A 17,385-nucleotide genomic window follows, 5' to 3' on the forward strand; every position below is an offset into this window, starting at 1 on the left:
AGCTATTTTTTTTAGCTTTATATATTTCTTTTTCAGTCATTCCTGTAGGGTTTGCTAATCTTTCACTAAAGGAAGTTGTTTTGGTTCTAAAAAGTCTCTTCATATTACTTGTATTGTTATTATTATTAATATTCAACTCCTCCTTCAAACTCTTTTGTTTTTTGTTTTGTTTTATTATTATTTTATCCAAGTATTAGCAAGGTTTTCAAAACCATTGTTGCCTTTGAGTTATTTTTTAGCCAAAACACAATTTAACCAACACCATATTGATTTTTAAAAAATGGTTTTTTAACCATATCTTCTGGGGTTGCATCAAACAACTCATATTAATATTAACAATAACAAACAGCATCTGCAAATAATAAGGTATATTAAACATTAAGCTGCTCCTGTGTGAACAACAATCCTCCAGTCTTGTTGTTTTAATGCCTCCACTTTAAGGCATGCTTTCAGAGTACATTCACAACGATGGATTTCATAACCAAATCCATCGCATGGATAGTTTATTAAGATTGATTGCAACATATACCCCTCAGTATTTCACGGCAGCAGTAATGATCTGACTGGGAACTGATAGAATCTTCCCATTAGGTCTCATTAGGTGGCTTGGTGGCTACCAGCTTCTGAAAGCTCCAATATATATGTGATGGCTCTGCATATTGGATCGTATTTGGAAAATAAAAAAATAAAAAAAAACTAACAAGACCACAGTTGTTTTGCAGTGACAGAGAGAAAAAACGATTTGACTTGAAACGTTACAGTTTTCTTTAAGTGCCACATATATTTTATGAGCACACAGTCAAGGCATTAGCTTCCGGAAAACCTATGAACTCCTGCGAATGCTCTCCCTAAAACGACCCAATTTCTTTAAAGCAGAAGAATCAACCTTACTGTAATACATTTTTCTGTCCTATAATGTATGGCAGAGGCAGAAGAAGCCGGGAGTTCAGGGACTCATTTGTGCCTATAGGCGCTCCACAGGCAAAATGAGTGATTGGGAGCCAGATCTGCAGGAGGGGGGAGTCCATTATTAAAATGTTGCCTCAGAGCCAATTGATTAAGATGTTGGGAGGCGTTCTTGCTTTCTTGCTTCACTGCTGCAGAAATGTGTATTCATGGACGCTGTAATATTTTATTTTGTTTGCTTTAGCTTTTTTGATAAAATTATATATTGATGATAATGAGGTTGACATGGTGTTGTCTGGAGGTGCTTTACTGAATAAAGCCATGTTCATTATTTAAATCAGGGGTATCAAACATAAGGCCCGGGGGCAATTTCTGGCCCAATAAAAACCCACGTCTGGCCCATGACTGTCAATAGCACATTTCTTTTTTTTTTTATTCATTGAATTGTGTTAGCTGGTCATTTAAGAATTGAAAATAAATAGCACATTTCTTTTTTTTTTATTCATTGAATTGTCTTAGCTGGTCATTTAAGAATTGAAAATATCTACAGTATTCAATTATGAAAATACAACAACTACCGTTTCTGAAATATCAGGTCAGTTTCTCCCCGACCCCTGATTTAAATCATTGTGATGATGCAGCAGTTTTTATCCAAATGTAGAATGATATTGAGCTGTTGTTGTGTCTGAGTTCTCGCCAAAAAGCTGTTAATGATCCGATTTAGTTCAGCTCTGTTCCTGATATTCAATACTTTGTACTTTCTTTTGTTTTGTAGCATAAACTAATCGAATCCTTTCCTCCAATAACTCTTCTTTTTGTGTTGGACTTTTCACGGAAAGAACTGGGTTTGGAATTTGATATTTCCCATGGGAAATTAATAGTAGAAAGCATTTTCTGGACCGGGTTCAGATTAAAGCTGGAGCTCATTATAATCCCATTAACCCGCTGTAGTCATCAGGAGCAGGTCTGACAGAAGATGGAAAAGGTGTGTGTGTCTAATTATAGCGCCACACTGTGACACAGATGCCAATCTGGCGAGACAATTAAGGTATTCTACTGCTGCACTGACAGTAACCTGTGCAGGATTCTCTCATCCTCTGACGTTCAGGTTGGATCAATGTCTATTGACCACAAAAATCAAGCCTGTCAATCAAGGCCGGAGCTCAGGATCACCCAACAGACGGCGTACCACGTGACCTGACTTCTAATATATCCTCATTATAAATATTTGTTTATGATGCTTATGATGCTTAAGTCACAAAACATTGCATAACATTTCTAATGTTTTTTTGCAAAGTCGTTTTATTTGCAAAATTCCCTTATTTCTCATGCACATTCGGCAGTGGTTTCCGTCCTTTGCACAAAGATTTCTGCCGACTGTTCCTCCACAACCGAACGGTCAAGACTAGACGGGATACTGCACATTTTCTAAAGATGTACTTTTGTCCAAAGTACATATAAAATACAGCAGTTTACTCCAATATACTACACTTATAGATAGTCCACATTAACCAACTCGTCCATGTTTGTCCGTCTTTGCTCACAGAAGCTGGCCAGTGAAGCAGAGAAGTTTCAGAAGGAGCACTCCTGGAGGGACGACAGTGAGGTGAGTGTCTGATACCGAGAGCATTTACCCCTGGCTGCAGCACGCGCAGTTCAAGGAAGAAACCGTGATAGTCATTATCCGCCACGCTTAATAATAATTCAGTGGCAAATCTCATTACAGTGACACTCGGGCTGTAATGACTTCATGCCAGATTGAATATCATTATTTCGCATAATTGGCAGTAACGACACGCAGGCTTATCAGGGACATTGGAGGAGAAAACACAGCAAATGATATGAACAATATCATTTCATTACTTTGACTCATTACTGGCTCCGGTTGACAACTGGAAGTGCAGTTCGTCTGGCTGCACGGACAGTTTACTTCACTGCCCACGCTGTTGTCTTCAGGCTCCAAGTTTTCATGATGAATGCAAATTGCAAAATTACTTCCCCCTTTATTTACAGTGTGTAAAAGACACCGAAGCAATTTAACATGTAACAAGTGACAAATGTGTATATATATATATATGTATGTATATGTATATATAATATATACAGTATAAAATATATAGGCAAATATATAAAATATATATGAACATATATATAAATATATGTATTTATTGATATATATGTACATATAATATATACACTATATATAGTTGAGTATATATGTATAAAAATATATAGACAAATATATAAAATATTTATCAACATATAACATATATAAATATATATGTATATATATATATATATATGTTCAAAAAACCCTAATTGTCAAGAGTTCTCATCGAGTGCATTTATGGAACCATGTTTTTTTTTTTTTACATAATTTAATTATTTTCTATGTCTCCAGATGTAACCAAGACAGATTTCATAGCTTGGTCTTTTATGACTTAAAGATTTTATTTGTGAAGCGCTGACCACAATTAACAGTAAACACCAGCTGACACAATGTTAAAACAGTTCCTGCCTCAGGTCTGAAATGTTGACATATTTTCTTTTATTGTTATTGTTATTTTCTTTTATTATTTATTGTTATTTTTATCTTGCAGGCGGACAAAATTGTTTACTACAATGCCAAAGATGAAGTAAGTACAATTTTAATTTCACTCTGGTGATATTTTCACTCACTCTGAGACAAGTGAATTATCTTATCTTCCAGCTAACATTTGTGTTATGGATCCATATAAAATCTAGCTGGAGTTTGATTGGGATCCTTTTGGGTGTGAACCCAAACAAATTTGTCAGGCAGTTGGTAATTGTCGGTGGCCCACTTTGTAACAACGTAGCCCATATATGCTATCCACTATGTGAAGCTAGTATGTACGTTCAACCTGGTGTTCCTTTAAGGTTAAAGAGAGTTTGGGTTCATTTACAGTACAGTTCGTGGGGATTCAGATAGATCCAGTATTTAAAAGCAGTATCCAACCAAACGTTTTGGGCTCTTCACTCAGTTCCCACACAAGTATGCGTCAGTCTCTGAACTCTGTCCCTGTCTTCGGACGTCATCTGTCTGCTTTGATAACCAGAGATCTGCTTCTAATTCTGTTTCACTGTCCCAGTGGAGAAGTGCAGAGGACATTTATGTCACTGTGGGTTTGACTGACAGTTCTGCCACATGTCTCTTTCTCTGAGTCTTTTTCACTGTCCAAGTTTTTAGAGTTTTAAATTAATTCCTCAACTCTATCTCCCACTGCTGAAATGACAGGACTTTGTGAGGGTGGACATGCTCTACGTCCATCTGACGCCTCCCCAAAGTAAAAAGAAACCATTGGTTTCTCATTTAAGGAAACATTTGTGTCTTTTCTGCAGGTTAACCAGACAGAACGATATGTTCCCGAGGATTTTCAAATAGACCCTGACTTCAAGAGACTTGTCTCCTACAACACCACGGCTGTCCACATCCCTACGGATATATACGAAGGCTGTAAGTTAGAACACACAAAAATCACATTTCTATACTTGTAAGGTCTATATTAGAAGTTTACACCATCGGAATCAGGTTATCACTCTAAACTGGCCCTGGGTCTAAACAGAAGTGTGAATGTGGCCCAGCAATGACTGCTGGGATGGACTCCAGCTCCTATCTTTGTTACACCTACTTGAAAACCTCCTCTCGAAAGAGGAGTGAAGGAAGCTATCAGAGGGGAAATGCCATCGTTCTCCAACAGTCAACGGAGGAAACACCTCAGGCGAGATTGTTCTTCTGGAAACCAAACCACTCCAGTGGTGTTTTTCTGAAGTGCTGCACCTACAGAGCCAGTAGGTACAGCAGTAGGCTGGAGCTGACGTGGTGTGGGGTCAGAAGTGGGGGGGCGCTGTGGACGCCTGTGAGGGACTTCCAATGGAATATGGAACACTGGACATAAGTGTACCACTGCTGTAATGCTCGAATGATAACAAGCCTCCAGTCACTAGGTGGCAGCACCTCATACAGTGGTTTGTACAGATAAAAATATACATGTTGCCAGGTTCTCAATAGCATTTCAATTCGCGGGGGAGTCTTGAAAACATTTCTGTCCCCAAGGTGGGGGGGGGGGGCACTGCCCTAAAGTAAAGAGTTTTGTGAGTATGTAAACAGTTTATACACACTGTCTTTTCTACTGGCTCTTCAGTTAACATTAGTGCTGTCGTCAGTAAGTCCAGTAACTACTTCACGTTCCAGTGATGTTGACCCAGCTCTGCCAGCAGTATCTGCAGTGCAGACAGTTTCATTCCGAACCATTGCCCTCCTGGTCTGAATATAGCACCAATGCCCATGAGCCAATGACCAGTTTACCCCAGCACCTCCTTTTCACCCGGGGTATCAACTGCTGCTTTCTCTCTCTTTCAGTGCTGACCCTGCTGTCTTCACAGAACTAGAAGTGATAGTGATTTTATGTTGTGGGCTAGTTGCTAAGTGTTTACTTTAGCTATTACACAGTTGTTATGCTAATGTATGACAAGCGGCTTGTTAATAGTTTATTAATAGTTGTTAATAGTTTTCTTAGCTTCCTCATATTAAGTTATACCATAATACTACTGTATAAACATATGGTCAATGTATTTTTAGACAACTTTCAATTGATAATTTACATCCTTATTGTGTCACAAATACTTCACAGCAAAATATATGACCATGGATTAAATACATTTAGCAAAGGAACAAATGCTAACATGCTAGTTAAAACTAAGTGAACTAAGATAAAAAAGTAAGTGATACAGCGGACTCTACTGGTTAAAAACCATGTTGTGGAATGTTAGATATTCAAGTCAGTAATCAGTGGAGTACAAAAATATTTAGTTTACGCTTGGCCGAAGTAAAATATCTGATTCAAAATGGCCACCTCTGTTAAAAAGGTTAGCTACTAGTTTGTTTATTAAATTAATTTCATAAATATATCAACTATATATTTAGTTAGTAGACAAACATTGAAGGCTCATAACACTGTTTTTATAAATATATTTAGTTAGTAGACAAAAATTGAAGGCTCATAACACTGTTTTTATACTTTACCTCCAAAAGAATTTGAAAATTGACTCAACTTTAAATAGACGAGAAGTTAGCAAAAAGTTAGCTTCCCTGCTAACTTGTTTTTTTTTTCCTATTATTATGAGAAGTATATCTCTAACGTGCCGGCAAAGTCCCACATGTGACTTATCGACCGTGACTTTAATGTGAAAACATTTTAATAAATGTTCTCATTCACTGGCGTGCAGCAGAAGCTAATAGCTTCTTTGGCGTTGATAAAACCATCCATATCAATTCCACTAATGGTCCTCACAGCTAAATGCAGGAGGCTGGGTCATGTGACTGCAGTGTCCTTATACAGTGAGCCAGCTCGTCCACACGAGTTGGACGATAAATGAGGCAGAGACATTTTTGTCCCTGCCGAGTGCACAGGGTTATTTTTACAAGCAGTACTTATAAATGAAGGAGAGGGAAGACGTACTGTTATATGTTATCTTTTTTTCTTTTTAGTTGAACTCTTGCAACAAGTCCATGCAGTTGCTTGATGAGGAAAAAACACAAAATTACAATTTATATTTTATTATGATAATGTATTTAACGTGTGCAAAATACACAGCCCGGTTGAGTTTTATATTTATTTTTCATTAAATTCTTTACTCTATTTTTCTGTTTTCTTGTTCCTTTTCTTTTTGTTGTTCAGGTGTGTACTTGTTATGGCTTGTAACTTAAAATATTTTTAAAAATCTCAGTCAGTTTTATATTATGTGACACAGTTATGTGACAGTTGACCCTCATTGGTCAGAGCATATTTGGCCAAAGTTGATCATTTCAACCGATGTTTTGTATTCATTTGAGTCTGACAAACACGTGTGACATCATGCGTAAATTATTATCAACTTTGTGAGAATTTTCTTGCACAAAAACTTGCATTGCTAAAAAGTTAAGCTGAGCTTGGAGTGCCCTCTGGTGGAGTACTCTCATTTAGGGACGGATTTATGTTTGACACTATGGGCCTTGAATATCGTTGTAATTGTCAAACTTGAATTCTTAAACATGAGATAAAAAGCTGAGACAGCGCTCCAACAGGAATAAGGACTTTTCTGTTTCCTGTCCAGTCGTTGGTCACTGGAGCAGCAGCTAATGAAGCTCTACAGGTGTCGTCAGCCTCGCAACGCCTTTCTCACCTTTGCACTTTTCCTGTCTGTTTCCGAGGATGAGCTGCCACATTGATGCCATCCGGGCCGGCCGGCACTGCCAAGGTTGCCATGGCGATGTGTATTCAAGTGTGTGTGTTTTTGTAAGGGAGACACACGCTCATGTGGACACGCCCTGGTCTTCTATCTTGTTTTATGGAAGGAAGGCCTGGTAACTTGATTAGGGGACACTTTGTCTAGACAAGACAGGCGTCCTTGTGGCTTTTACCGATTTCTGAAGGAGAGATGTGTGTCATCCGCCTCTTTTTCAGCAATTAGGTTTGACTTTCATTGGAACCACTCCCTTCTTTGTCCTCCTTTTTCCCCCAATCGTTTTCTCCTCTCTCCTGTTCTTTTGCAGCCTTTAAGTCTTTGGCCTTCATCGTCTCTTCATCAAGTGTTGGAGAGACATTTTCCTACTTTGGTCATCACTTTAGTTCTGCTGATTGAAATCTTCTTGGGGGGGGGGGTAATATAAACAATAACTGTAATCTCTAATCTGCACTTTAAAGTTGTGTGTCAGTTCAGGAAGACAGAAAAAAAACAATGGTGATGATGAGGTCTTACATCTCATGCGGCCTGTCACTCATTTTGTTTTGATAGGTTTTGATAGGAGGGGGCGAGTCACGCCCCGGGAGGGGCTCCTGATGCCCACTGGCAGCGACTCCATCTGGCACCTGTCAGCCTGGAACATGCACACGCTGCGTTGATCAGAGACGCTGTGACACTGCGTGTGTGTTTTTGTGTCGGAGTCGCTGAAGTCACTGCCCCTGTGGCAAAGCTCATAGTGTACAAATTGATTTTTTTTTTCTTCTCCTTGACACGTTTCCCGGTTTATTTGCAGAACTGGCTGCCAAACTGTAAGCTATCGTCATCTCACTCCTTTAACACTGCCCTCACATCTGTGATCTCTGTTCTGGTGACACACTGGATGCTTCCCTAAGATGTTCCAATCAGAGTGGTGAGGACTTGGCGTGTTCTCCGTGGTTTTGTGGGAGGACAGGTTATTGCTCAGTTGGTGTTTTTATCAGTTGCTTTAATAGTCGCGACCACACAATATTTTCTCTTTGATCCTCAACATTTTAGAATCCTATATTTGTCCGGATTGGACTGTTCAGTGGGCTAGATTCGGCCCGCGGGCCTCCAGTTGACGATCACTGCATTAATGCATCCAGTTGATGATGTTTGATTTTTCTGACTGCGTGACATCAACCTTCTGAAATCTGGACCCTTAAGATCTTGGACCTTGGATCTTAAGAAACGTTTGCCCACCCCTGCTTTTGCAGCTGCTGTCTGCACATCCACCAGTGCCAGTCAGCTGTGAGCTGAGCAGCATCATTGAGCTGAAGAGCTCCTTCTGATAGGATGATTGCAGGCTCTCATCACTGTAACCAACAGCATGTAATTACGTACAAATGCTCTGTGAGTTTTTCTCTCCGCCTGCAGGCTGATGACAGCCAACACCGCAGGCCTTCGCCCGGCGTTGCGTCACCTCACATCCCCATCACTCTCATTGTTCACTGTCGAGATCCTGCTCCATTTGTTTTGAAAACATTTACATGCCTTACAGGGAATGTTCGCCGACTTCTCCTCCATATTCATCTCCATGCCCTCCTGACCCATGAATCATTCATTGCCTCCAATTTCTTCACTTGTCAACAGTGTGATATTTGGATTGATGGCTGTGTGAGTCTTACCCTTCTGCACTGCTAAAAATATGCAGATAATTAACTGAGGTATTGTTTTGCGAATGTGGAGAAATTCAAACTTTTAATTAATGAGAATTTAACTGCAGTTTCGTATGGATATTTGAATCTCGATGTGCAGTATTAATCACAGTACAGTCCTTCACCTCACCACGTAATGTGACTTAGTATTAATCTGACTGATTGGAATGTTTGTTATTTCTTTAGACATTAATGTTAACAAATTCTTCAGAAATGTCTGGGGAAAATTATGTTTTTGCTGTAACAAAAAACAAAAATAGCTACAAAAAAAACCAAAAAAACAAACCCATATAAGTCAAAAGGCACCAAACTGTTATAAAAATAGATTAAAGTAAAAGTAAATGATTAAAAAAACTAGAATTAAATCCACATACAGGAATGTGTTTGCCTTTAACCAGTTATAGCTAAATGCTAACAAAAATGAAACAAAACTTAGTAGCAATTAGACTAGTTTAATGTTAGCATAGCCGTACTATTAGGGGAAACATAATTGGCCAAACAATTAGCTAATAGTATGCTAAAAAGTATTTTACAAACACCACTATTTACATAAGTTAGCATAACATGGCTAACTTAGCTATGTGCTAATTTACAATCTCTCTAAAGGCAATGTATAATATATATGTGAAAAAAATGGATCAATCAAGACAAATATATATATATATATATACATTCGCTTGAACATAAATAGCAGCCGATATTTGTCTTGTAGTTTTTAAGTTGACCCCTAGAGTTTGTCAAAACACAAATAGCCAAACAACTTCCCAAGCTAACTTACTTACTAACTTTGAAACACACGTCAAGGGGCCAAAAACACATTGATTAAAAATATTTATTAACCACATATTTTTCATAGCTTTTTACTCAAGGTTCTTTGCATGACAGACAACACTGACTCATTCCTACGGTGCTGTGGTGATACACGCTGCTTATTTCTGTTTTTCATCATGTCCTCAAGTCAGCGTCGGCAGCATCTTCTCCACAGAGATGGATCTGTTTACACTGAAGCTGTGATTTGTTCCGGTGTTTGACTGACTCAGATGAGAAGATTCTGCCTCGCCACATATTTATTATTGTTGCCCCAAGCTCCGCTGTGGTGCCTGACACGACCCTGTTTGTGAGTGTGTGTTTGCCCCAGAATTCCTCCTGCGAGAGACGTACGTTTAATGGGTCTGTCAATTTCACATAAAGAAACCCGTAAAAAAGACACATCCTTCCTCATGTGCTCATCATGTCTTCGCACAAATCACTTGGTGGTTGGTTAGTGCGTTGACTTCCAGTGTTGTGGACTGCTTTAATGTGAACACCAAGGTTTTCTGTGTGAGGTCTTGTTACCCTGGTGTCAGAGAAATCAGCAGGACAAATCCATTATGGCTCGTCCTCGGGGAGGAGGGAGATCAGGCTTGAACAAATTGTCGCCACTTATCATTGGGACACGCTTTGTCCTCACGATACCACAGAGAGTCGTTCAAAGCCGGGGCCTAAACTCTTTCTGTAATACTACGACAAATGAGAATGGAGCTGTGGGGAAGAGGGAGGAAGAACCAGCTGGGTTAACTCAGACAACTGAGGTACAAGGTTGGTGTAGGTCTGAGCTAACGTCTGTGGGACACACATTATTAGCACTTGACCTGTGTGGGTGTCTATGAAAAAGGGTGGTCTGTGGTTGTTCTAAAGCAGAGGTCTCGCTCTGCTGCCTCTGTGCCATCAGTTACCGTAATTTCCGGACTATTGAGCGCACCTGAATATAAGCTCCCACTTAATTAATCCCAATTAACAAGTAAAGAAACTTTTTAAAAAACTCATCAAGAGCTAAATTAAACCATTATTGACATCTAGTTTGACTAACCCAATTTGGGGGGTTTATGGGCCAGAAGTAGTCCACAGGCCGTTTAAATTTTGTAGTGTGGCTAGCTCCTTTTGGTCGCGTTCTATATGTGTTTTTGAAGGAAGTCTTTATATTAAGGTCCTTCAGTTGTGAGTGTGTAACATATAATCAAAGACTTATAGTTTAAGATATTTGGTAATATGGTATAAAAGAATACTTTTGACACTCGTCGTTTGTTTTGCAGCTACCATCATTCTAAATGAGCTGAACTGGACAGAAGCCTTGGATGAAGTTTTCCGGAAAAATAAAGCGGACGATCCGTCTCTTCTCTGGCAGGTGTTTGGTTCTGCCACCGGACTGGCGCGGTACTACCCAGGTAAGAAGCCCCCAGGAAGGCAACTGATCGAACTCATGAACTGTGATTAATTTGGTCACATTGGTGATTTTGTTAAAACCTTGTTCACTCCTAACTTTAAAGTACGTTTCTCTGTGAACTTTGATGTTGAAAATACTTCTGTAAAGAAGTACAAGGCAAATGAAAAGATGAGACAGTTTTTTTTCTCCTCTTGAACTCCCAGCATCCCCTTGGATGGACGTTAGCAACTCGGCTAATAAGATCGACCTCTATGATGTACGCAGGAGACCTTGGTGAGTGCACAACCATGCAGCTAATTTGGGAATATTTTTAGTTTACTTTTGGCTAGTTTTAGGCTAGCACTTAGTTATGCTTTGGCAATTTTTATGTTTTGTCTGATTTAAATAAATTTAGCAATTTTAGCATGTTAGCATGTAGTTTGGTCATTTTTATTCAAATGCCTCCATTTTTACCAACTTTAAAAAAATATTTTGGCTTAATCCAAGCTGTTATAGAATATCTCTACAGTGATCATTATTACATTTATTTATTATTACATCATCATTATTATTATTATTATTATTATTATTATTATTATTATTATTATTATTATTATTATTATTATTATTGTTATTATTATTGTTATTATTATTATTATTATTATTATTATTTTCTAGTACGACATTATGACATACAGTCAAGCCAATTTTTTATGTTTTATTTTTTCAATTTTTATTTTTCTTCTCCAATAATCATCTTGACATTTTTTTTTTTGTATCTCTTAATGTGTCTGTTATTACTCACCAGGTACATTCAGGGAGCTGCGTCACCCAAGGACATGCTGATCTTGGTGGACGCGTAAGTGATGTCCTCATGATTCATCAAAAACAGTGCCTTTAATAGTCAAATAGTCCAGGTGACTAAGTCAAGATGTGAAACCATCAACAGTGACAGCTGTGACCCACACGCCTCAACCTTTATTTACTTGTTTATTCTAACAAACGTGTGACCAGTAGTTCATTTCGGCTGCGTTCACAGTGTACTGTACTGACAACAGTCCCACACAACTGCGTTCACAGTGTACTGTACTGTACTGACAACAGTCCCACACACCAGAATGTCTCGGTCAGACTGAACTGTTGGGTTTTTTTTTTGTCTTCTAATAAAACACCAACCTTCACCCGTTAGCACTTTTATTCACTGACATTTTCATATTGTAGCGGTGCTCGGTGATGACTCACCCAGTTCTATTCACTGTCGACTGCGTGTCACTACGGTGCAGCAGATGCTGGCTGCTGTGACGCTGTGGTGTTTTAATCAGTTTAGTGATTTATGGTTAACCAAAAAAAGAACCTGATAGTTTTATAACACTCACTTGTGTGAGGAGGCTCTGTAAAACTTCAGGGTTGCATTTTAACCTCGTTTGAAATTCTAAAGAATGCAGTATGATTTGAGAAACATAAAAAAAAACAAAAACACATTTTCCAATGAGGATCCAAAGATTGTTCTTTAAAATTTTGGAAACTATTTTAGGAGATTTACTGTCAGATGTACTCACATGGTGTTAAGTATCTACAACCGGGGATTAGCAACCTATGGCTCGTGAGCCACATGTGGCTCTTTGGCCTCTGTGGAAAGGACCAAATTTAGCCTTACTGTGTTAAAATATCATGGCTGGTGCATCATTTTATATTATTAGTAGATAGTAAATGTAATTATTTTTCCAAAACAGCTATCTTGCTAACAGCAAAACAACATGAGTGCCGTCCTCAAAATCAGATTTATTTTGCTTAATTGACAAAGAAAGAACAAGACACACTCTTTACACACACCACTGTAATCTGCATGGTCATTTTAGTTCTGGTCAGTAAGAACAGTTCTTCTTTTTTACAGGAGTGGCAGTGTTTCAGGTCTCACGCTCAAACTCATTCGCACGTCCGTTAGCAAGATGCTGGAGACGCTGTCTGATGATGACTTCGTCAACGTGGTGTCTGTGAGTATTCACACGGCTACTCCCATGACTTTGACAAAAATGACCGGATTAGTTCACGTATTTACTGTCTGACACCGTCAGCTGAAGGCCGTTAGCTTTAAATGACGACGTGCACTGATTGTTTCCTGTGACGTTGAACCAAAAATCGCCCTTGCTTTCACCTAACATTGAATTCCCAGGTGCACCTCTGCTAAATGGTGGCAGGATTATTTGTGCCTTTTCCATTTTAGTAGCCACACTCCTGCGGATTGAGTCATCACTTTAAAGATGGCACTGACCTTTAAAGTGACACATGGGTGGATCTTTAGTGTGGCTGCATGTGTGCATAGATGCATGGCCTGCTGGGTTACTCATCCATCTGACTCAGATTGTTCCATTGGGTATATTTACAGTATATATGTGCAGGCGTACGTACTGTATGTGTTTATGTATGAGCGCAATATCTCAGGAGCATCAGAGCGACCCATGTATCGCAGAGAGAGAGAGAGTTTGACGAACGGCTGTTTGTGGCTTCATCACACTTTTCTCTGAATCACTGGGATGAAATGGCACATCTCCTTGTTTGCCATATAGAAATTCTGCCAGACCCTGAGCCATCATTTGGTTTAGCCGAGACTGGTCCTGTGAGGCCCATTAAAGTTTTTTACCAAGGAAAAACAGAAATAAGAGTTTAAAATGTGGTAGTCTGTACTGAAGCAACAATAAAAGAGGTGACAAAAAGGTCAACGTTAAAAGCATTAAAAACCTGTTTTTTTAAAAAATAAATACTTTAATCATTTATTGCTGGCATTGCTAATTTTGGAATTGCACCAGCCCACAGGGGGAGACAGTGAGCAATGAACTTACTTGTCACTATGTGTTATCATTCTAGAAATAAATACCCTGATAAACGACATTATCGCCTTAGCACACTTGGCGTAAAAGTTGAGTTGACGCTTAGCAAGGAGACCTGCTCTGTAGTAAAAGTTTTACACAAATAAAATGCGTTGCCTGTATTTTAAATGACCTGCGCTGATCTAAACTATTTCCCCCTGTAGTCTTTAATGATCTCCAGACTGTCTAAGCTCACATTCTGTCTATTGTTTGTTGCAATGAAATTCCAAAAATACCTTTTTATGCTGATGACGTCTGTTGTTTAACAAGCTTCTAACATTGTTAATCGTTCCCTCACCCTTTTCACTGCTTTTCTCTTATTCTGTGTAGTTCACATGACATTATTTATTTATTTTCTAATGGATTAGCTCTTTATTCATTAATGTCAATCTTAAATTGCATTTTTGGCTGCAGGGTACGTCATGTTTGAATACTCCATCTCTCAGTTGCACTCTGATTTTTCTTTGTCAGGTTGGAATATGAATTACGTATCTGGATTTCTTTCCTCACTAACCATTCATTACATTTCCTTTTACTGCCTGTGATAAAGCTGTTCTTTATGGGGTTTTTTTGGAGCTTTCAAATCAGCCGAGAAAAAAAAGGCTTTTGAATTTAATTGAATCAGACAGCAGCGTTTAAACTATATCGGTGCCATCAAACTCAGTAAATCAAGATTATTCATGCGTTATTATGGTATTTATACTGTAAGTACTGTATATTATGTATGTGCTATGTATACTTTTTAAAATAGGTCAAGTTATAGTGTATATTTCTCTTCATATCCAAGTGAAAATCCAGTGTTTTGTATCTGTGTTGTAGTTAGTTGTTGGTTTTTTTGCCCCAAAGTTTCATCCAGTATGTTTTGAATTGAACCTATATGTTGACACTTGTATAAATATGGCAGATATTCTGAGAAGTATGGATTCTCTCTGAATATTTCAAAAGTCGTGTAAAAAAAAGGAACAAAATCACTTACGTCCAGAGTTATCCAGTACAGAAAAATCCTAAATTATTAGAAAAAGTTTTACTTACATAATTTGTAAGCCACATATTCGATGTACGTTAAAGAAAGCTGAACAATGGGCTAACAGCATTAACATATTAGCAAATAAATAGCTATTAAAGTTAGGTTTACAATCACCTGTTTCTGTGTTATCAGAAATGGGTAAAATAAATTTGCTATAATTAAAAAAAATGGCCAAAGGATAACTTAATGTCACAATAATAGCTTTGCAAAGTGAGTCACAATATTAATTCACTTATCACAAGATAACAGTTAAAATTAGCATGAGCTAGCTCAGCGTAGCCTGAGAAATGCTTAGCTGGTTGCCAGCAGCTACAATTTGCTAAACAGATGACTAACGTCTTTTCAGACCCAACAAAGGTTAGCAAAGAATGAAGAACGTTAACACAAAGCTTATAAGGATATGTTAATGAGGAAACTGGAACCTTACTTCAGTGGAACTTGTTTTAATCACTTATATTCGCGACTAACTTTGGGTCATGTACACAATGCTAACATCCCTGCTTCCCCTGTGAATATCTACGTGTGAACTTTGATTTATGCATAGTTTAAATGATCAGGATTTTATCTCTGTCTCCAATTCAAGCATTTTCTGATTCCTCTGAAGCTAATTTAACGTCTCTATTTGTGTCTGTCTAGACCTGAGGCTTATGCAGTAACTAAAATGTTTTGTGTTTCTTCTTCTCCTCCTTATACCACCGTCTTCACGTCCTTCCTTCCTTTCCTTCTGTCCTTCTATAGTTCCCTTCGGTCTGTGCAGATTTGATTAAAATATGATTTCATTAGCGCGTTAGCAAATGTTACATCACTGAGGCCAACTGTGTTACTAAAGCAGATTTGCTTTTCTTCAATATCATTTGTCACTAATTCATTTATTTCCTTATGAAATCATATGATCTCTCTTTAAATGTTATTGAGAGTTTAAAGGGACACTTCGTGACTCTGCAGCCAAGGGACCAGTGGTCACATATTGAACAGAAGATATGTGCAGGTCATGTCTACCTACCATTTCCCATCATCCCTCCTTACCTGTTTCCCCCCTCAGTTCAATGAAAAGGCCTCGTATGCAGCGTGTTTCCAGAACCTGGTGCAGGCTAACGTTCGCAACAAGAGGATCCTCCAGGACGCCGTGAAGGACATCGTGGCCAAGGGCATGACCAACTACAAGGGTGGTTTTGAGTTGGCCTTCGAGCAGCTCGCACAGGTAACTTCTGGTGTGGAATATCAGTCAGTGTCATGTGTGGTGTGGAGTATTAATTAACAAGTATTAATTTGGGTAATGATTGTATTTAAAATCCCCTTGATCAAAGACATATTTTCATGTAGGTTAGTTTTTTATTTGTAGTTCAATCTTGACGAGACACTGCCCACAAAAAAAACGAGTTTCTGGGGTCTTGAATAGTGAGTGTATGTTGACCTCTTGTGGCGATTTATAGACATTGCGGTTATTCATCGTACAATATTTTTTGTAATCGGTGCATTTCCTTTCTTTTATTCTTTTCTTTCTATCTTTTTTTTCCTCAAAAGAAAACTAATAATAATAAACAATTACTTTAGTAAGCTATTTGGGGTTTTTTTTTTTTAGATGAACGTCTCCAGAGCAAACTGCAACAAGATCATCATGCTCTTCACTGACGGTGGAGAGGAAAGAGCAGAGGAGATCTTTCAGAAGTACAACCCAAAACAAGCGGTAGGAATATCCTCACATTTGAAAAAACAAATCCATTTCTTGCTCTGTTTTGTATTCATAATAATAATTTTCCTCAAAAACTTTTACAGGTTCGCATCTTCACATTTTCAGTAGGTCAACACAACTACGACAAGGGACCAATACAGTGGATGGCCTGTGCAAACAAAGGTGAGAGAAGGTGGATTCAATGAATTTATAATAATTTCTCGTGTTGAGACAGTTGCTGGAAAAATTCCTGATTTTTTTATTGGCAAATATTATGAAAAATCTGATCAATGTTTTTCTTTAACAATAACCACACCCCACTGGCCTGGTGGCATTGGGATCAGACTGTGTGTGTTTACATGTGTCTGTTAAAATGCAATGACCAATAAAATTGATACTTCTTTAGATTTAATAAAAGATATTTTTGTCATCTTTCAAAAATGAATACAAAAATGACTTTATGATCCTTTTCTCTCAGGCTATTACTACGAGATTCCTTCCATCGGTGCCATTAGACTCAACACACAGGTGAGTTAGTGTAAACATCAGATGCAGCGACATTGTGAGGTTGTTGTTTACGACACACGGGTGAGGTAAATGTGTAATTGGCTAAGACAAAATTTGACAGCTGCTCTTGCAACGCGACATTTAATAATAATTCCATATAAAAATATATAAAGTATACAGTGGTAGATTTTGAAACTGTTAATGGTCTAAATCATACGTGTCAAACTCAAGGCCCGGGGGCCAAATGCGGCCCACCAAGCCATTTTGTGTGGCCCGCGGGAGCTTAAAAAGCATTTAATAAAGAC

General features: G+C 38.3%; 1 protein-coding gene across 4 annotated transcripts in view; it reads left to right on the plus strand.

The window, feature by feature from the left end:
* The window catches only part of LOC103382776 (voltage-dependent calcium channel subunit alpha-2/delta-1-like), an 88,409-nt gene that overhangs the window by 35,987 nt on the left and 35,037 nt on the right, over window positions 1-17,385 (plus strand). For all 4 annotated transcript variants that reach the window (XM_025057575.1, XM_008315679.3, XM_025057574.1 and 1 more), the window contains 11 exons: window positions 2,453-2,512; window positions 3,507-3,542; window positions 4,267-4,381; window positions 10,898-11,029; window positions 11,232-11,301; window positions 11,816-11,866; window positions 12,902-13,001; window positions 15,944-16,102; window positions 16,484-16,588; window positions 16,678-16,756; window positions 17,052-17,101. In XM_025057575.1, the coding sequence (XP_024913343.1) occupies window positions 2,453-2,512; window positions 3,507-3,542; window positions 4,267-4,381; window positions 10,898-11,029; window positions 11,232-11,301; window positions 11,816-11,866; window positions 12,902-13,001; window positions 15,944-16,102; window positions 16,484-16,588; window positions 16,678-16,756; window positions 17,052-17,101 (957 nt within the window). The remainder of the gene's footprint in view (window positions 1-2,452; window positions 2,513-3,506; window positions 3,543-4,266; window positions 4,382-10,897; window positions 11,030-11,231; window positions 11,302-11,815; window positions 11,867-12,901; window positions 13,002-15,943; window positions 16,103-16,483; window positions 16,589-16,677; window positions 16,757-17,051; window positions 17,102-17,385) is intronic.

Source organism: Cynoglossus semilaevis, chromosome 8 (assembly GCF_000523025.1).
Source record: "Cynoglossus semilaevis isolate Cse_v1.0 chromosome 8, Cse_v1.0, whole genome shotgun sequence".
Lineage (NCBI taxonomy): Eukaryota > Metazoa > Chordata > Actinopteri > Pleuronectiformes > Cynoglossidae > Cynoglossus > Cynoglossus semilaevis.